This window comes from Solanum verrucosum, unplaced genomic scaffold (genome assembly GCF_900185275.1).
Source record: "Solanum verrucosum unplaced genomic scaffold, falcon-dt-bn FXZP01000120.1, whole genome shotgun sequence".
In the NCBI taxonomy this organism is placed as follows: domain Eukaryota; kingdom Viridiplantae; phylum Streptophyta; class Magnoliopsida; order Solanales; family Solanaceae; genus Solanum; species Solanum verrucosum.
In genome coordinates, this window is record NW_026020714.1 from 625,835 (window position 1) to 650,856 (window position 25,022).

Below are 25,022 nucleotides of genomic sequence, written 5' to 3' on the forward strand. Positions count from 1 at the left end.
AATATAATTTCGTAAGTAGTGCAATTTATCTCCTAGAAAACATAAAACTTTATTAAAGGAAATGACAAATATGAAAAAACTTTCAGACATCTATCTTAAATTTTAAACAATTTTATTATTTTAAACAATAAAAAAACCTGAAATTCAGTTAATACGAAAGGAAGGGAGTATAATTCTCCTATCATGAAATAGTAATCATTATTACAATTCCTATAATCACATTAGTCAAATTATCAATTATGTGGACCAAAATACTTCATTTTCCAAATGCATGCATTAACTTTGACTAAACTTTTACTGTTGTCCAAAAAAAGAAAAAAAGAAACCTTCAAGTTATTTCCTTTTGTGTTAATTTAAATCTTACATAGAAATATATTAATCAAAGCTTTGAAAATTGAAATTCATATCATAATTAGTAATAATAATAATAATTATACATGTGACTTCACTAATATGTTCGATCAAATAATAATAATAATAATTCATATTCATTTATTTTACCAATATACATCGAATTTATTTTTAATTATAAATAATTCATGTATTATAATTCATGAAATAAATAATCTAGCAAGTTATGTACAAATGACAATAAGTGGCCCTTAGTCAAACTTTCTCTCAATGAATATCTTAATGTATTAGGATTTAGCCTTGACTGAAGACCACTAAGGAATAATATTAAACTTTGGGTTAATTTATTCAACTTATTTTATCCAAATATAGACACTTTTTTTTTTTTCTCTTCTCCCTTCTCTATAAATTTCCAATTTTATTTTCAAAGTACTATAAACTTCTCATTACAATGGGAAATTGCTCTGGAAAATCTTCAAAACTAGCTCATGCTTCTTCTAGCCTATTTTTTGGTACAATTCCCCTTTTCTATTTCAAATTTATCTTTGCATTTTTTTTGTATATAATTTGTGCAAAAATATGATATTCATATATTGTATATCACCATATCATAGTAGTCATTAATGGATTCAAGGCTATGTTGTTGTGTGTCATTAGCCAAGGCTCTATGAGTTTGCACTAGTTGTGGAGCCAGAAATTTTATCAAGGGGTTTTGAGAAAAATGCAATAATGTCACACCTAGATTTTGAAATTTTTTTATCTGAATTTCTATCAAAATAACTGGGATATTATGTTATTTATTAGTATTCTAAATCTTAGTTGGTATTCAAAATATCCGATTCAAGTAGACAAAGAGATGGTTGAATAAAAAAAAATTGTTTAAAGTTCGATTTTTTTCAAAGGGCAAGGCAATATGAATGTTCTATCATGTTATAAGGAATTTGGAACCACTAAGGAAAGGGGGTCGGATAAATAGTTGGGGAGTTAAATAGTCTTTTTTGGGGATAGAGGGACTTGAACCCTCACGATTTTTAAAGTCTGACGGATTTTTCTTTTACTATAAATTTCATTGTTGCCGGTATTGACATGTAGAACAAGACTCTATCTTTATTCTCGTCTAATTAATCAGTTCTTCAAAAGATCTATCAGACTATGTACTGAATGATTTGATAAATGAATATTCGATTATTTCTTAGTCACCTTTGTTGCTACACTAGAAACTTTAATTTATTATTGTCAAAGTTTGCAATTATTAGCTTCTGCATGACGCCTTCAGTCTAATTGTTCTTTTTTCATTCTTTTATGTTCTGTTTTGTATAGAAGTTTTTTGCTTTGGTATATTTGTTTGGACAATTTAGTCTTGTTAGAAATTTACTAGAAAATAGAAAATGTACATAACTTGTTGTACTAGAGAAGCTTAAGTGGAGTGACATGAACATTAAAGATTCGTATAGTCGACCCTAACTTACTTGGCAATTTCTATTTCAGATTCTAATTCTGGTTCTTCAAGCAGTGTGAAAAAGGAACAGTTTCATTCTCATAACAGTTTTCGCGTAAATGACTCATTTGTTCCGAGCAACCTCAAGTCATTTACCTTCAATGAACTGAAAAATGCAACTAGGAACTTCCGAGCTGATAGTCTTCTTGGCGAAGGAGGTTTTGGTTACGTCTTTAAAGGATGGATAGATGAGAATACTTTTGCTCCTTGCAAACCAGGAAGTGGTATGGTTGTAGCTGTCAAGAAACTTAAGCTCGAAAGCTTCCAAGGGCATAGAGAATGGCTTGTATGTCGTAAAGAACTTTAACTGTAACGCTCCAGGTCTAATTGCCAAGGTATTGTCCGCTATGGACCTAACTTCAGGGCCTCAGAGATGCCCCGAAAGTTGAATTCCTGAGTCCACCTTATATGATCAATAAGCATCCCCTCTCATTTCGATGTGGGATTTGGCCAGAGTGGACAATACCTTGGCAGTTAACATCTTTTGCAGCACTTGTACTATTGTGATTTAACTTTGTTTTCGACATAACTAAACCTGCAGGCAGAGGTTAACTACTTAGGGCTGCTTCACCATAAAAATCTAGTGAGGTTAATTGGATATTGCGCGGAGTTTGACAACAGGCTTCTTGTTTATGAAGTCATGTCAAAAGGAAGTTTGGAAAATCATTTATTTAAAAGTGAGTCAAATATCTTTACTGGATTGTTTCCATATGGTTTTTCTCTGTAATTCGTATCATTCCACATGGACCTTTGTTTTTGTATGCTTAGTTATAAGGTTGTTAATCGTCAATGATTAACGTCTTTCAATTGTTTTGTGAACAGAGGGAGTTCAGATTATACCTTGGGCTACACGAATGTGTATTGCAGTAGATGTTGCACGAGGCTTGTCCTTCTTACACGGTCTTGAAGCAAATGTGATTTACCGCGATCTCAAGGCTTCAAATATACTACTTGATTCAGTAATCACTCCAAAACTGAAATAGTACTGATTAGCATTAGATAAGTAGCTTTTAAGTCGCGTAAATTTTTCATTGCACTTCTGCAGGATTTCAATGCCAAGCTATCAGATTTTGGTCTAGCAAGAGATGGTCCTAGTGGAGACAGAACTCATGTCTCGACTAGAATTGTTGGTACTACCGGTTATGCTGCACCAGAATATCTTGCATCAGGTTTGTTTTGTAAATCTCATCTCATTCGTATCTTTTTCATGTTTTTTCTTCCGTTCCAAGAGCCTGTTTGGCTTAGCTGATTAAAGGAAGTTGATAAGCATCACATATAAGTGATTTGACCGTCAGTGCATAGAATTTAAACTCTTTGATATTTTTGCACTTGACTAACGTGGTAAAGGCCTTTTTTCACTAAACTTTCCACTTCAACTTGTTCATAACAGGTCACTTGACACCAAAGAATGATGTTTACAGCTTTGGAGTTGTTCTACTAGAGTTGCTATCCGGAAAACGAGCAATGGGTGATGAAAATGCAGGAGGTGCTGATGAGAAATTGGTGGAATGGGCAAAACCATTCATAAGTGATAGTAGGAGAGTGTTGAGAATAATGGACACAAGGTTGAGAGGACAGTACTCAAAGAAAGGTGCACAAACTGCAGCTTCCCTTGTCTTGAGGTGTCTCGATGTCGATCCGAGACTAAGGCCAACCATGGATGAGGTTCTAGCTACACTACAACTTGTACAAGCACCAAAAGATGTCATGAAGAGTACACAACAGATTAAACAAAGCAGATGACAAGTTAGTCTCAAGAGAAATGTCCATCATGTAAATAGTAATAGACAAAGGAGCACGGTCTCCCAGAGGTGGAATCAGGATTTTTGGAACATGACTTAGTTCGAACGTCTAAATTAAATATCGTGACAATATTTGAAAGGGCTTCCCTTTGGGGTAAACCCCTACAATTCTAAGTTCAAATTGTTGTAGTTGTGATGGTGATATATAAAAGTGCTGCAATTTTCTTGGAAAGCTTCACACTAACATTAACAACAATAATTATGCTCTATCATTACATACATAAACAAATATGTTATTCAAATTTGGTTTTAGTTGGCAAATGTGTCTTTTAATTTGGTTTGACTGGTATCTAGGGTAATGTGCCTTTTAACTTTAGCTTCAACTCACATTTATGGCAAACACACACATCTTCATGCCAAACTTAGCTTCAACTCACATTTATGGCTAATAGTCCTAAAACTTTAGCTCCAACTCACATTTATGGCAAACACACACATCTTCATGTCAAACTTAGCTTCAACTCACATCTAAAAATTAACTGGGGGGGGGGGGGGGGGGGGGGGGGGGAATTAAAATTCGTACTCGACTGATCTAACCGATTAGGTCAACTTTCCCTGCAGATTAGATAAGCAAGATAGTAATAAGTAACGAAGCAGAAAAATAAAGTGACACGGGATGTTTATACTAGTTCGGAACACCGATGTGGTGCCTACTTCCAGTCCCCTTGGGTTTCAAGGGTTTCCTTTAGAGCTTGAAGAGAGAACTTTGGTTGTACAGAGAGTTTGATCTTGAATCCAGTCTGATATGCAAATCAGAGTTTCTATATTGACACGACCTCTACTTGTTATAACCTATACTCAGTATATTTCCTTCTCTTTTTTTTTTTAATTGTTCACTCAATGTGTACAAAGCTTTATGAAAGATGATAGAAGATTACTATATAAGTTCAAGTGAAGTTGCACACTTTTAGCTGTTGATCCGGGTCTTTATTTATATATACTACGTAGTCAACTGATCTAACCGATTAGTCAACTTTCCCTGCAGATTAGATAAGCAAGATGACAATAAGTAATGAAGCAGAAAATAAAGTGACACATGATGTTTATGCTGGTTCGGAACACCGATGTGGTGCCTACTTCCAATCCCCTTGGATTTCAAGGGTTTCCCTTAGACCTTGAAGAGAGAACTTTGGTTGTACATAGAATTTGATCTTGAATCCAGTCTGATATGCAAATCAGAGTTTCTATCTTGACAAGACCTCTACTTGTATAATCTACACTCAGTATATTCCCTTCTCTTTTTCTTTTTCAATTGTTCACTAAATGTGTACAAAGCTTTATGAAAGATGAAAGAAGATTACAATATAAGTTCAAGTGAAGTTGCACACTTTTAGCTGTTGATCCGGGTCTATTTATATATACTAAGTAGTGCGATGATTTTAGCTCTAATAGAAAAACCCAAGGGAGTTTCTTTCACTCAAGGATTTGTAATTTTTCCTTGATTAAGTTGCAGCACCGTTCCTTCTGCTTTGAAACAGATTCTGGTGTGGATCTTGGCTTGTTTCTTGGAATCACAATGTGATCTTCCTTGATCTACTTGCCATCTTGATTGACTTTTGCTTTTTCCTTTTTCGCTTCACGCGAATTGATGTGGTCCTCTGGTTAGATTGATATCTGATTGATCCAATCTTTTTAGATTAATTTGATTGAATCAATCTCTCCTTGGTTGATGTTGTTGATTTGTATCAGTATCCAGAATCCATCTACCTCCTTGGGTGAAGCTGTTGATCTATATCATTCTCCAGATTTTGCTCCCTGATTTCCTGCGATATGAATTCAATTTGTCATTATTTAGAATATCACGAGTTAACAACATCTATGGCACATAGTCTATAACTTTAGCTTCAACTCACATTTATGGCAAACAAACACATCTTCGTGCCAAACTTAGCTTCAACTCACATTTATGGCAAATATACACATCTTACATGGCACAAGATAAATCATTTTTGAGTGTATTTCACAAGAATTGTCATGTAAAAATCATTTTTGAGTGTATTTTACAAGAATTGTCATGTAAAATTGTGTGTGTTGGTTACATTTATGTAATATTTTGAAAGTGTTATAATTTGCTGCAAAGCCTCACACTAACATTAACAACAATAATTATGTTCAATTCTATAGAAAGTCTAAAATCTATCCTTAACAAGAAATATATTACTTATAGGGATCTCTTTATTACATTGTATCCTATCTTTAGCTAAATTTGCATCAATATACTAAAGATTTATAAGTTTTTCTAGACTTCTTTTCATGTGGTTTTAGGTTACCTTGTAAGTCTGACGCAGAACACATCTAAACTATCTCAAGCGACCTTCATGCGGAAGGGAGGGGGTGAGAACCCCATGTTCGCGGATTCTTGACCACGTTCGTGGGAGACCTGTTGCGTTTGCGGAGGTCCAGATCATTAAAACTCGTATTTGTAGAGGACATTTAGCAGTGTTAAACCCAATTTCGGGGTTTCTTCCCCATTTTCGTTTTTGGAGCTTTGAGAACTCGGTAGAGGCGATTTCAAGTGGGTTTTTCAAGATAACTATTGGGTAACGTTTCTTTAACTCTAAATCAAGATTTTGGGTTGATGAATTGGGAGTTCTTCATCAACTTGAATTTTGAAGTAAAAGTGAGTTATGAATTGATTTTCAAGCCCCTTTTCGAAATGATTTTCCCTATGAGTTCCTAAAGCCTTTAGTAATGTTTTCAAGTATTGTTTTTCCAAATTCAAACCTTAATTTTAGAATTGAGTTTTGTGTTGATTGACCCACCTTTCAAGGAAATAGTTGTAGGTGTTGTTTCTGGAAAGTGAATATAAATACTTGTTTATTTATAGATTATGTGGCTTCGAAAATGATTCGGAAGGAAAAGACTCAACTATTAGATTGATTGTTGATTGATTTAAGGCAATTGGCTTTCTAAATCTTGTATTCTAGTTTGAATTTGTATGTTTTTTTGTTGATTGTGTGTTAGGAGTAATGAGAATGAGGTGAAGGGTTTAAATTGTCCACTTGCTATATCTAAATGAATAAAAAGGGTTGAGATAAAAAAAGGCTATGTGTTGAACATAATGATGTGAATTATCTTAATGTAACCATTATTGATTGATTGATGAAATGCTTGAAAGCATGAATGTGGACTTGAATTGTGCAAATTGTTGTCTCTTCTATGTGGTGTGATATTTCTTGTGTGCTTTGATCGCTGAACACCGTGATGAGACATGTGATGAGTTATAAAGCCTATGGGAAATGGTTCCAACTATTGATTTGATATAAAGCTGATGGAAAATGATTCTGGCTAGTAATGTGATATAAAGCCGATGGGAAATGGTTTCGGCTAGTGATTTGACATAAAGCTGATTGGAAATGGTTTCGGCTAGTGATGTGATATAAAGCGGATGGGAAATGGTTTTGGCTAGTGATGTGATACAAAGTTGATGGGAAATGGTTCCGGCTAGCGATATTGTGCCGATAAGAAATGGTTTCGGCAAGAGGTTTATTATTTTTACTTGATATATTTAATGCTTATGTGTGACTTCATTGATACTTGAGATTGATGTACTTGTTATGTGTGACTAAACTACTTGTCATTGAGAATGACTTACTTGGTTTGTTTGATTATTGAATTGTGAAGATTGAACTGTGAATATTGGGCCTGTGAGCCGTGTATTATAGAATTGCTACGTTGGGCTGATTTATGTGCAGGTTGTAGTTTAAGGAGGTTCGGTTGGAGTCTAAGGGGTATTTGATTTCTAGCTAGTTCCTTGTTTAGTAGGTTGCTTGTTGGGTCCCGAGTTGTTAGTACTCACCCTTTCTTCTACACTTGTATAGGTTCTGAGCTCGGACATGCGTGATCTTTTTCCCCTTCTATTTACCTCAAGGCTCGTCAAGGACTTGAAGAGGTAGCTGCTTGTCATTTGGCGGGACCTTTTCTTACACTTTGTTTTGTTTAAGAAATAAAGGTTGAGACTTGTATTTATTTCTTAATTCCGCACTTATGTATGTTTTAGCTTGTACACGTGACAATAAGATTTTGGGGTTTTAAAAGAAGGAATAAATTTTTTGATTTATCTTGTTTTTCCAATTTTCTTTCGTCTTCGTTGGGTTGAGGCTGACTTGTCTTGGTGAGAAAAGACAAGTGTCATCACGTCCATTTTTAGGTCATGACAAAATGGTATCAGAGCCCAAGGTTCATAGGTCTCACGTATTTACAAGTCAAGTCTAAGTAGAGTCTTGAGGATCAGTACAGAAACGTTTGTACTTATCTTCAAGAGGCTACAACGATTGTTAGAAAACTTTCTATTATTCATCTTTTCTTATCATGCATGGTTACCTTCGCTAGTGCTGAGTTTCCGTGTATTGTTTTGGTAGATGTCGAGTATCAGAGCTTTTGTTTTCGGAGGTAGAAGGGAGGCAGTCCCCAAGGCTATGTGAATACCCCTGCTAGAGGTAGAGGTAAATGTAGGGCCTGAGCTAAATGTCGTGCTCATGGAGTAGCACCAGCTAGAGGTCATGCCCATGGGGCGGCACCAATCAGAGGTAGAGCTAGAGAGACTTCTCCTGAGCCACAATTTGAGGTTGTTGAGGATCAAGTTACTCTTGAGTGTGGGGCTCTGTTGTTTCAGGAGACTTTGTAGAGGATGCTTAGTATGTTAGGGAACCTTTCTCCGAGGGCATAGACCCTATGTCAGCAGCAGACTCCAAGTGTTCATGTTAGGGTGGGCCAGCCACCCGTGGTTCCTACATCGGTTGTTGGTGCACAAATTGCTCATGAGGTTCTCTTGACAGCGGTTGATTAGCAGTGTTATGAGAGGTTTCAGAAAATGAAACCACCCGGTTTCAGGGTGGTAAGACAAGGATGCTCATGAACGCTTGACTTTATGATATGAGATGTTTGAGGCTGTAGGTATGGTGGATGCTCGTTGTATTCGATTTGTCGCCCTTCAGCTTTGTGGTCTCGCCAGAGAGTGGTACTGGAGGACTTTTGTGAGGTCTAGATCAATTGGATCTCCTCCGGCAGAGTGGAATGTGTTTTCTAGTGTTTTCTAGGACCGCTTCATTGTGTAGAGCGTGAGAGATGAGAGTCGTGTAAGACTTGAGAGCTTGGTTAAGGTCACTTTGTCTATGACTGAGTATGAGGCCCATTTCTTTGAGATTTCTAGGCATGCTTTGACTATCGTGTCGGATAAGGAAGAGAGAGTTCGCCAGTTTGTGAGAGGGTTGACTTTCTCCATCAGATCTTATGTGTCTAGGGAATCTAGAGAGAGGGCTTTCTTCCAGTCCATTGTGAGCTCTGTCAAGGAAGCATAGATGATGGTCTTAGAGAAGTTTGGGGAGCTCAAGATGGTCCATTCTTCTGTTTAGTTTTCTAGTGTCTCATCTAGAGGCAAAGGTTTGTATATAGGTGGTAGTTCCTTCCAGCGCCTTGAGTCAGTTCATGTTTCTATGCCAGTAGTTGAGAATGGGCAGTCAGCCTGAGGTTCTTCTGGTTCTGTCCGAGGTGGCCGTAGTAGTTCATCAGGTTCGCAGCAGCTATCTATGCCGAGGTATTTCTATGCTTGTGGGGATCCAAGTCATATGATGCAACAGTGTCCTCTACAGACTCATTCAGGACCTCAGCGTTTTATTTCAGCTTCTCCAGCTAGGGATTCAGCACCTCTGACTAGGTTCGAGGCAAAACTCAGTTCGGTAAAGGTGGCAGGACTACTGGTAGAGGTACTCCAGCTCCATAGGATAGAGGTAGATGTTCTACTCAGACTATAAGTGGCCGAGATGGCCATTATTATGTTTTTCCAAGGAGGACAGAACTGAGACTTTTGATGATGTGATAACATGTATCGTCCTAGTTTGCCATCGACCTATGTCTGTGTTGTTTGATTCGGGATCTACTTTCTCATATGTGTCTACCTACCTTGTTGTTGGGTTTGATATGTTGTCTAATTGCATGTCTGTTCCTATTCGTATTTCTAAATTAGTGGGTGATTCCTTAGTGGTGGATCGAGTGTATCGATCTTGTCTTGTTTTATTGGTCGGGTATGATATTTGGGTAGACTTGATCATTTTGAGGATGGTAGACTTAGATATTATCTTGGGTATGGATCAGATTTCTCTACATCATTCTATCCTTGATTGTTATGTTAAGACTATGACCTTAGCAATGTCGGGTGTCCCGAGAGTTGAGTGGACGAGTGTTAGTGGTTCTTACCCTAGCAAGGTTATAACCTTCATTATAGCTCAAAAACTGATTGATAGAGGGTGTTTATCCTACTTGGCTTTCATTTGGGATACTAGTATTGAGCCACCTCCCATGAATTCTGTTCCCATGAAGCGAGAGTTTACATATGTGTTTCCTACTAATCTTCCAGGTGTTCCTTCGGATAAGGCTATTGACTTGGAGCCGGCAACCAAGCCCATCTCTATTTCTCCTTATCGTATGGCTTAAGATGAGTTAAAGGAAATAAAGGATCAGGATTTATTGAGTAAGGGGTTTGTTCGCCCTAGTGTTTCTCCATAGGGTGCTCTTATGTTGTTTATGAGGAAGAATGATGGATCCATTAGGATGCGTATTGATTATCGACAACTGAACAAAGTGACAGTGAAGAACAAGTATCCTCTTCCTCATGTTGATGATTTGTTTGATCAGTTTTAGGGTGCATCTCTATTTTCTAAGATTGATTTGAGATCCGGTTATCATCAGCTGAAGATTAGGGCATTGGATATCCCTAAGACAGCTTTCAGGACTCATTATGATCACTATGAGTTTCTTATGATGTCGTTCGGTTTGATTAACGTCCCTGCAATGTCCATGGAGTTGATAAAACAGGTGTTCCGACCTTATTTGGATACTTGTGTGATATTTTTCATTGATGACATTTGGTCTACTCCAAGACTGAGGGAGATCACGATCGGCATTTGAGGATTGTACTCCAAAGATTGAGGGAAGAGAAGTTGTATGCCAAGTTTTTGAAGTGCAAGTTTTGACTTGATTATGTGGCATTTTTGGGACATGTGGTCTCCAGGGAGGGTATTCAGGTCTATCCAGCCAAGATTGAGGCAGTGAGGGGTTGGACCAGACCTACATCGATTACTGTTATCTAAAGTTTTGTAGGACTTATAGTTTATTACCGATGATTTATGCAGAGCTTCTTTACTATTTGCATCTCCCTTGACTAGATTGACTCGTCAGAGTATTTTAGTGGTCTGATGAGTGTGAGGAGAGATTCAAAAGCTCAAGAACTTGTTGGCGTCGGCTCCTTTTTTACTTTACTCGGGAAGGGTGTGAATTTTACTGTTTATTACGATGTTTCTGGAGTCGGGTTAAGTGGTGTTCTAATGCAGAAGGGTAAGGTGATTGTCTATGCTCCTAGGCAGTTGAAGACCCATGAGAGAAACTATCTTACCCATGATTTAGAGTTGACAGCCGTAGTGTTTGTGCTTAAGCTATGGCGACTTTATTTGTACGGGGTGCACTGTGAGGTTTTCATGGACCATCAGAATCTTCAGTACATATTCAGTCAGAGAGATCTCAACTTGAGGTAACTCTAATGGCTTGAGCTACTGAAAGACTATGACATCACCATCTTCTATTATCCATGGAAGGACAATGTAGTGGTCGATGCTTTGAGTAGAAAGACTTCTAGCATGAGAAGTCCTGACGTTATTAGTGTGGAGAAGAGACCATTAGCTAGAGATGTTCAGAGGTTAGCCAACAGTCTCATTCGGTGGCGGGTTTCTGAGAATACGGGTGGTTTGATTGCTTTTATTAAGGCTTGTTGTTCCTTATTTGAGCAGATTTGTGAGTGTCAGTTTGATGACGATAAACTATGTCTCATCCGAGACAAGGTGGTGAGAGGGGAAGCCAAGGAGGCTATCCTTGATTCTGATGGTGTCTTGTGAATTGGAGGCAAGTTTGTGTGCCCAAGGTGGGCGAATTGACTAGACTGATTCTTGAGGAGGCCCATTGTTCCCTATATTCCATCTATTCGGGAGCGGCAAAGATGTATCATAACCTGAGCTAGCACTATTGGTGGTGTGGTATGAAGAGGGATATTGCAGATTTTGTTTTGAGGTATTTGACTTGTTAACCGGTCAAGTGTGAACACCAGCGGCCTGGAGGTATATCTTAGAGGATGTTTATTCCTACTTGGAAGTGGGAGTGGATTACTATGGACTTTGTTGTAGGAATACCACCACCGTAAGTGGTTATGACTCAATTTGGGTGGTTGTTGATAGGTTGACCAAGTCTGGCCATTTCATCCCAATTCGGGTGAAGTATACGGTAGAGAAGTTAGTTGAGCTTTATATCAATCAGATTGTGCGATTACACGGAGTCCCTATTTTCATTGTCTTTAACCGAGGTTCATTATTCACTTCCCATTTCTGAAAGGCATTGCAACATGGTTTGGGTACTTAGTTAGATATGAGTACAACCTTCCATCCCTAGACAGATGGTCAGTCCGAGTGGACAATTCAGGTATTGCAAGACATGCTCCGAGCTTGTGTGATTAATTTTAATACTAGGTGGGATCAGCATTTGCCCTTAGCAGAATTTTCCTACAACGACAATTACCATTCCAACATTCACATAATCACATTTGAGGCGTTATATGGTAGGCGGTGTAGATCTTCGATCGGATGGTTTGATTCAGCTGAAATGGATTCATTATATACAAACTTTCTTAGAGATGCTATGGAGCAGGTCCTTATGATCCAGGATAGACCGTTGACAACCTAGAGTTGACAAAATAGTTATGCGAATCAGAGAGTTCGAGCCTTGGTGTTCATGGAGGGTGATCATGTTTAGCTCTGAGTGACACATGAAGGGTGTGATGAGGTTCAAAAAGAAGGGAAAGTTTAGCCCTAGATTCATTGGACCCTTTGAGATTTTGAGCCGTGTGGGAGAGGTGGCATAGAAGTTGGCCTTGCCACCGAGTTTTTCAGTTGTGTATTCCGTGTTTCATGTCTCCATGCTTTGAAAGTACGTGTCGGATGAATCTCATGTACTTTCTCTTGATTCATTTGAGTTGGGTTCAGAATTATCTTTTGAGGAGGATCCTTTATCCATCTTGGATAGGCAGGTCCGGAAGCTTAAGACCAAGGATATCGCTTCAGTGAAGTTGCAGTGGAAGCATCGTTCAGTCGGTGAGACAACTTGGGAGATAGAGTCAAATATGTGTGCCAGATATCCTCAGTTTTTCGAAGGTTTAGGTACTTCCTTTTGCCTTATGTTTGAGGACGAACATGGTTTTTAGTGGTGGATAATGTAATGACTCAGTCGGTCATTTCTGGTTTTATGTGGAAATTACTATTTTGCCCCTCCCAATATCGGCCCCGAGTCGTTTTTGATTGAATTTTAGAAGTTGGTTTTGAACTTTGAGTTGAAAGTTGAGATTTTTCGTAAGTTTTTGAGTTTGAAAGGTTAAGTTGTTAAGAAAGTGATTTTTTGGTGTCTTTTTGGAGTTGGCTGGTTTTTATGTGTTCTGGTGCAATCCTCCTCGTTCGCGGAGGAAAGGGGTGAGAACCCCGCAGAATCACTGTGGCCGACATCTTCAAAGTCATTCGTTGCATCTTTCCCTGTTGCTGAAAGCAAAACTTCATCACCACCTGGATGATCTTCCATAAATGGAGTCACATCATACACCTTTAATTTCCACTGATAATAAGCCAACAATCTTTGGTCTTGTTGTGCTTTGCAACCTCCTCAAATACATGAACTTTCTGATCTGACCACATCTAAAAAGAGGTTTTTAGTGTCTTGGATTCTCCAAATCTATAAACAATTGTTCACTAATATATATTATTGTATTAAAAATATAGTAGTCATATATTCAATATGTGCATTGAAAAATATCTATAATATGTATAATGTATTGAATTCAAATGTATTACAATTGTAGTTTATATTTATTTATTTTATTAATGATGTCAATTTTTTGACTAAACTATTATTGTGGTCTCCTAGTTTATTCTGCCTAAAAATGAAACGTGTACAAAAACTCATAATTAATGCTACATATAGTAATCCTTTCATTCACTTTTAATTGTCATGATTTCCTTTTTTTGAGTCAAACTATAAGAATTTTGACTAACATTTTACTGTATATTTTTCTATCATATTGATATGCAAAAAATTGCAATTTATAGTACTTTTTGTATGGTTTTTGAGTATCTAATTTTTTTGTTTAAAATATCAAATTAATGTAATCTAATTTATTAATTATGTGCAGCAGAATCCTTCATTTTCCAAATGCATTAATTTTAACTAAACCATTACTGTTGTCGAAAAAAGAAAAACATAAATTTCAAGTTATTTCCTTTTGTGTTAATTTCAATCTTATATAGAAATATATTAATCAAAACTTTGAAAATTGAAATTCATATCATAATTAGTAATAACTATAAGTATATACATGAAAGTGGTAGCACACTTCATTAATGTGTTTGGTCAAATAGTCTTTGCTTTATTCATATTTTTACCAATATACATCGAATAATAATCATTTTATTTCTAATTATAAATAGTTCATGTATTATAATTTCTTAAATGAATCAACAAGTTATATATAAATGGCAATAAGTGGTCGTTAAAGGGTGTTTGGATTGACTTAAAAGTTAGTCAAACCTACTTTTAAATCAGTTTTTGACTTATGTAAGTATTTGACAAATATAAAAATAACTTAATAAAAGTAAAAAAAAAAAAAGACTTAAAATAAGTTAGTAAGTGTTTGGTCAGGCTAAAAATAACTTAAAATAAGATAAAAATCAAAAGTAGACACCCCTACTTTTTATTTTTTAACTTAAAATCATTTTAATTTGACTTTTTTATTTTTGACTTAAAAACTATTTTTTTAAGTCAATCCAAACGGGCTCGTAGTCAAACTTTTTTCTCAATGAATATCTGATTATATTAGGAATTGTCCTTGACTGAAGACCACTAAGGAATAATATTAAATTTTGGGTTAATTTATTCAACTATATATTTTTCCAAATATAGACAGTTTTTCTGTTTTTTCTCTTTTCCCTTCCCTATAAATTTCCAAAAAAAATCCAAAGTATTAAAAACTTCTCATTCCAATGGGGATTTGCTCTGGAAAATCTTCAAAACTTGATCATGCTTCTTCTAGCCTATTTTTTGGTACAATTCCCTTTGAACATAATTTGTATACAAAAGTTGAACATTATGATTTGTAAATGATATTTATATATTGTTGTGTGTCACTAGCCAAGGCTCTATGACTTTGGACTAATCGTGGAGCCAAAAATTTTACTAAGAGTTTCGAGAAAAATGCAATGATGTCACACCTAGATTTTGAACTTTTTTGAGTCACCTTTGTTGCTACACTAGAAACTTTAATTTATTGTTGTCAAAGTTTGCAATTATTAGCTTCTGCGCGCTCAGTCTCCTTGTTCTTTTTTCATTCTTTTGTGTTCTGTTTTGTATAGAAGTTTGTTGCTTTGGTTTATTGAGTTACAATATTTGTTTGGATTTTTTTAGACAATATACATAACTTGTTGTGCTAGAGAAGCTTAAGGGGAATGACATGAACAATAAGGATTCGTATAGTCGACCCTAACTTACTTGGCAATTTCTATTTCAGATTCTAATTCTGGCTCTTCAAGCAGTGTGAAAAAGGAACAGTTCCATTCTCATAAACACTCATTCCATAACAGATTTTGCTCAAATGATTCATTTGTTCCAAGCAACCTCAAGTCATTTACCTACAATGAACTGAAAAATGTAACTAGGAACTTTCGAGCTGATAGTCTTCTTGACGAAGGAGGTTTTGGTTACGTCTTCAAAGGATGGATAGATGAGAATACTTTTGCTCCTTGCAAACCAGGAAGTGGTATGGTTGTAGCTGTCAAGAAACTTAAGCCCAGAAGCTTCCAAGGGCATAGAGAATGGCTTGTATGTCGTAAACAACTTAAACTGTAACTGTCCAGGTCTAATTGCCAAGGTATTGTCCGCTTTGGACCTAACTTCAGGGCGTCATGGTTTTGTCCCTTCGGGATTTAACCTTGGAGATGCCCTCAAAGTTGAATTCCTGACTCCGCCTTTTATGATCACTAAACTTCCCCTCACATGTTGATGTGGGATTTGGCCAGAGTGGACAATACCTTGGCAGTTAACATCTCTTGCAGCACTTGTACTGTTGTGATTTAACTTTGTTTTCGACATAACCAAACATGCAGGCAGAGGTTAACTACTTAGGGCTGCTTTACCATGAAAATCTTGTGAGCTTCATTGGATATTGCGCGGAGCTTGATAACAGACTTCTTGTTTATGAAGTCATGTCAAAAGGAAGTTTGGAAAATCATTTATTTAAAAGTGAGTCATATCTCCTTACATTTGTTTTTGTATGCTTAGTTATAACGTTGACAATTAACGTCTTTCAATTGTTTTGTGAACAGAGGGAGTTCAGATTATACCTTGGGCTACACGAATGTGTATTGCAGTAGATGTTGCATGAGGCTTGTCTTTCTTACACGGTCTTGAAGCAAATGTTATTCACCGCGATCTCAAGGCTTCAAACATACTACTTGATTCAGTAAGCACTCCAAACCTGACTTAGTAATGATTAGCATTAGACAAGTAACTCTTAAGTCGCGTAAGTTTTTCATTGCACTTCTGCAGGATTTCAATGCCAAGCTATCGGCTTTTGGTCTGCCAAGAGATGGTCCTAGCGGAGGCAGAACTCATGTCTCGACCAGAGTTATTGGTACTACCGGTTATGCTGCACCAGAATATCTTGCATCAGGTTTCTAAATCAGTTGATAAGCATCATGTGTTACCTTAAAAACTATTTGTATTACCTTATAAGCGATTTGAACGTCAGTGCATAGAATTTAAACTCTTTGCTATTTGTGTATGCGACTAATGTGGTAAAGGCCTTTTTTCACTAAACTTTCCAATTCAACTTGTTCATAACAGGTCACTTCACACCACAGAATGATGTTTACAGTTTTGGAGTTGTTCTACTAGAGTTGCTATCCGGAAAACGATCAACGGGTGCTGAAAATGCAGGAGGTGCTGATGAGAAATTGGTGGAATGGGCAAAACCATTCCTAAGTGACAGAAGGAGAGTGGTGAGAATAATGGACACAAGGTTGGGAGGACAGTACTCAAAGAAAGGTGCACAAACTGCAGCTTCCCTTGTCTTGAGGTGCCTCGACGTTGATCCGAGACTTAGGCCAACCATGGATGAGGTTCTAGCAACACTAGAACTTGTACAAGCACCAAAATTTGTCATGAAGAGTACACAACAGATTAAACAAAGCAGATGACAAGTTAGTCTCAAGAGAAATGTCCATCATGTAAATAGTGTACGGTTCCAGAGGCAGAATCAGGATTTTTTGAATATGACTTAGTTTGAACGTCTAAATTAAATATCGTGACAATTTTTGAAAAGGCTTCCCTTTGGGGTAAACCCCTACAATTTTAAGTTCAAATTGTTGTAGTTGTGATGGTGATATATGGAAGTGTTGCAATTTGCTTGCTAAGCTTCACACTAAGAGTAACAACAATAATTATGCTGTATCATGTACAAAAACGAAAAAGTTTTTCAATTTGGTTTTAGTTGGCAAATGTGTCTTTAACTTGGATTTGACTGGTATCTATGGCAATGTGTCTTTTAACTTTAGCTTCAACTCATATTTATGGCAAACATGCACATCTTCATGCAAAACTTAGTTTCAATTCACATTTATGGCAAATAGTCTTATAACTTTAGCTTCAACTCACATTTATGACAAACACACATATCTCCGTGTCAAACTTAGCTTCAACTCACATTTATGGCAAATATACACATCTTATGTGACACGAGATAAATCATTTTTGAGTGTATTTCACAAGAATAATTGTCATAAATAAAGATGAGTGTCGAGACAAGACCCACAAATTCTCAAAACCCAATACTAATAACTCACAAAATTGGAGTCCTCCGAAAGCATGGAGGCCTCACTCAAAAGTGATCTCAACGGACTTTTGTAGAGGATCGTAAGTGCATGTATCTGCGTCATTAAAAGATGCAACATTGAATGTACGAGTACGTAATATAACCAAAGCGAAATAACTGAATGAAAGAACTGTAATAGATATAGCATAAACTCAACCAAATGTAAAGAATTTAATGAATGAAATCACTTAAACTTAACAAAAAATACTTACTCATCTCTGAAACTCAACATAATAAGTGATATAGTAAAAATACACCTTAACTCTATTTGGGAGATTCTCTAACCGACAACCATCACTATGAACTACATGATGATACATCGTCTCGCCCATGCTGTCAGAACTGTCATATACTGTGTCGGGGTATAGAACCTCTCAACCAAGTGGATCCACTAAGCAAAAAGGATAAATCTAAAAAGTATGATCTTTTAGCCATGTTGACAAACATGGTTTATGAAGATTTTGAGTTGTCTGAACTCATCTCATATCGGTGCTCAATACTACTCCCAAAATATATACTCATGCTCAAATGTATAAAATATACTCTTTCTATGTTTTGAGGTAATTACTCAAAATATCCTATTAAAAGATGTAACTGCTCTAAAATATCTCTGAACTCATACTTCATTTAGAAATCAAAGTTTCTCTTTTCTCAATGTAATTAAATGATACATTTGGGACTTCTTACTTCCCTTACACTCTCTCTCTAATCAATTTTCAAACTCTTTCTCAACATTTCTCTTTGCTTTCTCATAACTCAATTCAAAACCATTATGTTTGTTTAAAAGATTCTCAATAAGAACTCAATGAATACTAAGGGATAAGGTTCATGCTGTAAAATAGAAATGAACAATCAACTCAATAAATCTCAATGCATGATATACAACAATTCAATAATTAGGAATAAAAATTTAATAATCAGGAATTCAAGAACTCAGAACTCAACATCAATTCATCTCAAGATACTCAAATCTAAAGATAGAACCCTAGATTACTCTTTTACTGATTTGAAAGTAAATATGGGGCGTGAGGACGAACTAGTACAATACTATGATAGCCTTACATACCTGATTATGAAGCAATTAGACTGAAAACTTTTGTGGAGACTTGATTTTATCTTGAGCTTGAGGAAGAACATTGGTTTTTTGGAGGAAACATTGATTCTGGAATCTTGGTGCTTGCTCTCGATAAAGAAACTCTTTTATTAAGTTCTTTGAGTGGAGTATCTTGAATTTTTGACTTGAAGGTTTTAGGATTCTTGTTGGAGAAGAGGAACCCTAGGTGAGTTTTAAGAGAATTTCTAAATACTTGAATGTTTAGACTGATGATTTTGAGAGGAAAACTATTTAGTTGAATGATATATCAGTTAAAACACTTAAAAACGACTTAAAATAGGGTTAAAAAGCTTGGGAAAGAACCAAAATAACTCTATAGCGTCTGTAGCAAGCCTTCACGGAAGGGTCTACCATTCATCGAAATTTCTACCGTCCGTAGGTCTAGTTGTAGAACATCGACCATCTGACAGGGGCTTCACTAAAATAGGCATAACCTTTTACTCCAAACTCGAAATGAGGCAAACTTAGTGGCGTTGGAAAGAGGACTCGTATACCGTTAATTTGATAGGTTGTGGACCACCTAATTCATTATGACCTGAGTGATATAGTTGTTTGAAGTTGACCCAAGTAGAATCTTATGTCAAAACTTAATCGGTAAAGAAGTTTTCAACTCAACTTTGTGCTAGGGGTTTCTTGTGACCTTAATTCATCTCTGAATTTACTATCATAATAAAGAATTGACCTTAACACCTAAGTATAATTTAAGAATTACCTGACACGACCTTATACGTAAATGAAGAATAGTTTAGATCTTAACTTAAAAGTTTTCAGGGTGTAACATGTTTGGACTGAAAAAATAGGGAAACGGGAGCTTGGTGGTTGCGGGTGAACTGTATGGTGATTTATTTTGAGATTGACTTTAGCTACTGATAGTCTGATGGTGGTCTGGTGGTGGTGAATCATCGGATCAGAGAAGAAGAGGTGCATTTTCTAAAAGTTGTATTACAATTGTATTAAAAGTATGTTAAATATAGACAATAGTTATAATACAATTCAAATTTGATATTATACATTGTTAGGAATTCGATTGTTGTTTTTTCAACAATATAATACATTTCTAACAACATAAAATCAATTTAGATTGTACTGAAATATTTAAAATTCACACATATTATTTATAATACATTCGTATTAAAAATGTTTTAGTTATATATTTACCACGTGCATTAAAAGTGGACAAAAGTGGTATATTACTATCTTCGTCCACTTTTAATTGTCATAGTTTCCTTTTTTAGAGGCAATTATGTGGAGCAGAATCCTTCATTTTCCAAATGCATTTATTTTGACTAAACTATTACTGTTGTCGAAAAAATGAAAACATAAATTTCAAGTTATTTCCTTTTGTGTTAATTTCAATCTTACATAGAAATACATTAGTCAAAACTTTAAAAAAATGAAATTCATGTCATAATTAGTAATAATAATAATTATATATATGAAATAGTCTTTGCTTTAATATACATCAAAAAATAATCATTTTATTTCTAATTAATATAATTCATGTATTATAATTTATGAAATAAATCAACAAGTTATGTGTAAATGGCAATAAGTGGCCCTAGTGTTTTGATTGGCTTAAAAGTTGGTCAAACCTAATTTTAATTCAGTTTTTGACTTATGAAAGTGTTTGACAAATATAAAAATAACTTAAAATAAGTCAAAAAAATAACTCAAAAAAAGTTAGAAAGTGTTTGTCTAGGTTAAAAATAACTTAAAATAAGTTAAAAACCAAAAGTAGGTTTCCCCTATTTCTTTTTTTTGACTTAAAATTATTTCAGTATGACTTTTCTATTTTTGACTTAAAAGCTGTTTTTTTTAAGTCAATCCAAACATGCACCTAGTCAAACTTTTTTCTCAATGAGTATCTTATTATATTAGGAATTGGCCTTGACTGAAGACCACTTAGGAATACTATTAAATTTTGGATTAATTTATTCAACTACATATTTTTCCAAATATAGATATTTTTTCTGTTTTTTCTCTTATCCCTTCTCTATAAATTTCCAATTTTTTTCCAAAGTATTATAAACTTCTCATTACAATGGGGATTTGCTCTGGAAAATTTTCAAAACTTGATCATGCTTCTTCTAGCCTATTTTTTGGTACAATTCCCTTTTTTATTTCAAATTTATCCCTACATTTTTTTAATATAATTTGTTTACAAAAGTTGAACATTATGATTTGTAAATCATATTCATATATTGTTGTGTCATTACCCAAAGAACTATGATTTGAACTAATCATGGAGCTAGAAATTTTACTAGGAGTTTCGAGAAAAATGCAATAATGTCACACCTAGATTTTTGAACTTTTTTGAGTCACCTTTGTTGCTTCACTAGAAACTTTAATTTATTGTAGTTAAAGTTTGCAATTATTAGCTTCTGCATGAACGCCCTCAGTCTCCTTTATTCTTTTGTGTTTTGTTTTGTATATAAGTTTGTTGCTTTGGTATATTGAGTTACAATATTTGTAGAAATTTACAAGAAAATTGAAAATGTACATAACTTATTGTACTAGAGAAGCTTAAGTGGGGTGATATGAGCAGTAAGGATTCATATACTCGACCCTAACTTACTTGGCAATTTCTATTTCAGATTCTAATTCTGGCTCTTCAAGCAGTGTGAAAAAGGAACAGTTTCATTCTCATAAACACTCATTTCATAACAGTTTTTGCTCAAATGATTCATTTGTTCCAAGCAACCTCAAGTCATTTACCTACAATGAACTGAAAAATATAACTAGGAACTTTCGAGCTGATAGTCTTCTTGACGAAGGAGGTTTTGGTTACGTCTTCAAAGGATGGATAGATGAGATTACTTTTGCTCCTTGCAAACCAGGAAGTGGTATGGTTGTTGCTGTCAAGAAACTTAAGCCCGGAAGCTTCCAAGGGCATAGAGAATGGCTTGTATGTCGTAAACAACTTAAACTGTAACTGTCCAGGTCTAATTGCCAAGGTATTGTCCGCTTTGGACCTAACTTCAGGGCGTCATGGTTTTGTCCCTTCGGGATTTAACCTTGGAGATGCCCTCAAAGTTGAATTCCTGACTCCGCCTTTTATGATCACTAAACTTCCCCTCACATTTCGATGTGGACAATACCTTGGCAGTTAACATCTTTTGAAGCACTTGTACTATTGTGATTTAACTTTGTTTTCGACATAACCAAACCTGCAGGAAGAGGTTAACTACTTAGGGCTGCTTTACCATGAAAATCTTGTGAGCTTAATTGGATATTGCGCGGAGCTTGATAACAGACTTCTTGTTTATGAAGTCATGTCAAAAGGAAGTTTGGAAAATCATTTATTTAAAAGTGAGTCAAATGATCTCTTTACCTTTGTTTGTGTATGCTTATTCATAAGGTTGACGATTAACGTCTTTCAATTGTTTTGTGAACAGAGGGAGTTCAGATTATACCTTGGGCTACACGAATGTGTATTGCAGTACATGTTGCACGAGGCTTGTCTTTCTTACACGGTCTTGAAGCAAATGTTATTTACTGCGATCTCAACGCATCAAACATCCTACTTGATTCAGTAAGCACTCCAAACCTGACTTAGTAATGATTAGCATTAGACAAGTAACTCTTAAGTCGCGTAAGTTTTTCATTGCACTTCTGCAGGATTTCAATGCCAAGCTATCGGCTTTTGGTCTGGCAAGAGATGGTCCTAGTGGAGGCAGAACTCATTTCTCGACCAGAGTTGTTGGTACTACTGGTTATGCTGCACCAGAATATCTTGCATCAGGTTTCTAAATCAGTTGATAAGCATCATGTGTTGCCTTAAAAACTATTTGTATTACCTTATAAGTGATTTGAACGTCAGTGCGTAGAATTTAAACTCTTTGATATTTTTGCACGTGACTAACGTGGTAAAGGCCTTTTTTCCCTAAACTTTCCAATTCAACTTGTTCATAACAGGTCACTTCACACCAAAGACTGATGTTTACAGCTTTGGAGTTGTTCTACTAGAGTTGCTATCCGGAAAACGATCAACGGGTGCTGAAAATGCAGGAGGTGCTGATGAGAAATTGGTGGAATGGGCAAAACCATTCATAAGTGATAGTAGGAGAGTGTTGAGAATAATGGACACAAGGTTGGGAGGACAGTACTCAAAGAAAGGTGCACAAGCTGCAGCTTCCCTTGTCCTGAGGTGCCTCGACGTCGATCCGAAACTTAGGCCAACCATGGATGAGGTTCTAGCTACACTAGAACTTGTACAAGCACCAAAAGATGTCATGAAGAGCTCACAACAGATCAAACAAAGCAGATGACAAGTTAGTCTCAAGAGAAATGTCCATCATGTAAATAGTAATAGACAAAGGTGCACGGTCTCCCAGAGGCGGAATTAGGATTTTCATCAAGGAGAGTCGAAATATAAAGAAGAGTCCAAGGCAATTCTATAGCAAGTACCTTTAGAGAAATGCCCAAGAATGTTCAAAATTAGCCAAAAGTGTAGCGGAATTTTTGAAAGAGTGGCATTAATTACTATGCTTCTATATACTAAAGAAAGATTTATTCCTATTCATGAAAAAAAAATTCACGATGATATTGTTTTAATATGCAAAATATATACTATTTTATCATGTGAGTCAACATTGGTTGGTCACATTTGAATCGAAAATGTCTAATTAAAACACTTTATTACTAGTTGAAATGTCCAACTGAAACATAACTTAGTTCAAATATATAAATGAAACATCATGACAAGTTTAAGTGACTGACTATGTCCAAAAAAAGTAACGAAATCAAATTCGAGAAATGACATTCTACAATAATTATTTCCTCCCCCACCCTCCAACACATTCCAACCCCATCCCAACGCCATAACTCCCATTCCCACAACCCTAACACCCCTACCCCCAACTTCATGTTACTTACATACCAAATACAAGAAAAATCATTTATTTTCCTGGAAAACATTTTCTTTCGTATCAAACACACCTTTTATATTAATCCATAAGTTGGAAGGCAAAGAATTTAAATGTTGGCAATTGAAAAAGGATACTATAGTTGTCCCATATCGATATTGCATAAGAAACTGGGTGAAGCATAGGGCTATATAACCCAAGGCTACTACAAGGTTTAAATTATCTTTGCGCTTGGGGCAATGACGCAGCTAGTGAGGTTCTAACCGAGGCGCGTCTATTGCTGGTTGAAAACTATTTCCAAACCCCCTCATCGGCCTTGGCTTCTGCCATGGCCGTTGAGAATTTTTGGAAGGGCTTCCCTTTGGGGTAAAGCCCTACAATTCAAGTTCAAATTGTTATAATATGTGTATATATATGATATTCGTCTTTTAATTTGGTTATAGTTGATGGCATTTATGTAATCATTAGGTTGGTTTTAGTTTTAGTTGATATCTAGAGTCATGTTGACATCTAAAGTTGAATAAATACACACTTGTCTAATTTGAATACACTTGTTCTATATGGCAATTCAAACACTCGTCCAACATGGCATGGCAATTCAATGAGATATAGTTGAATTGCATTTGAATACACTTGGCAATTCACTCGTCTAACATGACAATTCATGTGAGATATAGTTAAATTGACTTGTAATTTACGTGAGATATGAATTGATTTTTGTATTAGGTCGGATATGTGTTTATTTGTTTAATTTTAATAGTATCTTGTAAATTCAAAGTTGGAGGGAATAGATGTAAGGCGTGTCTACTGCACATTCAAAGCTGAAGGGCATAGATGTGTTAAGTTGAGACCAAGTTGCGCACGTTTCAAGTATCAAAGGACATAAATATCAAGTTAAGATGAAATTAAATGACGCGCTTATGTATTATATGCTTATTTGCAAGTGTTACATTTTTGCTGCAAAGTTCACACTAATATTAACAACAATAATTATGTTCATTCCCCTAAAAAAATTCTGAGTTAAATTCCATAAAAAGTCTAATATTTGTCCTTAACAAGTAATAATATCACTTATAGGGTTCTCTTTTGTATCCTATATTTTCAGCTAAATCTGCATCAATAACAAAGACTTAATAAATTCTCTAAACAACTTCCTTTTATGTGATTTTAGGTCTATCGATCTCAAGCGATCTTCTTATAATTTATCCATAATGTGTGTTGTTGAATGTAGTCATTATTAATCTGATATGACCATACATTCATTCTACCATTCGCGTCTCTTTATTACTCATGTTATAGATATATTGGACTTTAACAACTCAACGTTCACCATCATATAATATTAATGCAAAGCCTCATAGTGCACATTATCAGGCTTTCGCAAAAAAAAAGAAGATAAAAATACTGCATACAACAGGCCTAATGTGGTTTGACCCTTCTTAGG

The 25,022-nt window shown here is 35.7% G+C and overlaps 2 protein-coding genes and 1 non-coding gene across 3 annotated transcripts; all 3 read left to right on the forward strand.

Annotated features, from left to right (window-relative positions):
• The first annotated feature begins 1,964 nt into the window (after positions 1 to 1,964).
• Positions 1,965 to 16,929, forward strand: LOC125812593 (probable serine/threonine-protein kinase PBL18). Its single transcript, XM_049492084.1, has 6 exons — positions 1,965 to 2,135; positions 2,391 to 2,526; positions 2,672 to 2,808; positions 2,895 to 3,018; positions 3,240 to 3,414; positions 16,748 to 16,929. The coding sequence occupies exons 1-6, from the start codon at positions 2,076 to 2,078 to the stop codon at positions 16,923 to 16,925; spliced, it is 810 nt and encodes a 269-aa protein (XP_049348041.1). The 5' UTR covers positions 1,965 to 2,075; the 3' UTR covers positions 16,926 to 16,929.
• Positions 14,723 to 22,981, forward strand: LOC125812496 (probable serine/threonine-protein kinase PBL18). The gene is made up of 7 exons (XM_049491974.1): positions 14,723 to 14,775; positions 15,239 to 15,255; positions 21,328 to 21,618; positions 21,887 to 22,022; positions 22,109 to 22,245; positions 22,332 to 22,455; positions 22,629 to 22,981. Exons 3-7 carry the CDS (start codon positions 21,559 to 21,561, stop codon positions 22,979 to 22,981), a joined length of 810 nt encoding a protein of 269 aa, XP_049347931.1. The 5' UTR covers positions 14,723 to 14,775; positions 15,239 to 15,255; positions 21,328 to 21,558.
• An 818-nt stretch (positions 22,982 to 23,799) lies between these two features.
• On the forward strand, positions 23,800 to 23,952 carry LOC125812602 (U4 spliceosomal RNA). Its single transcript, XR_007442007.1, has one exon. It is a non-coding gene; the product is annotated as a U4 spliceosomal RNA (small nuclear RNA).
• The last annotated feature ends 1,070 nt before the right edge of the window (positions 23,953 to 25,022 follow it).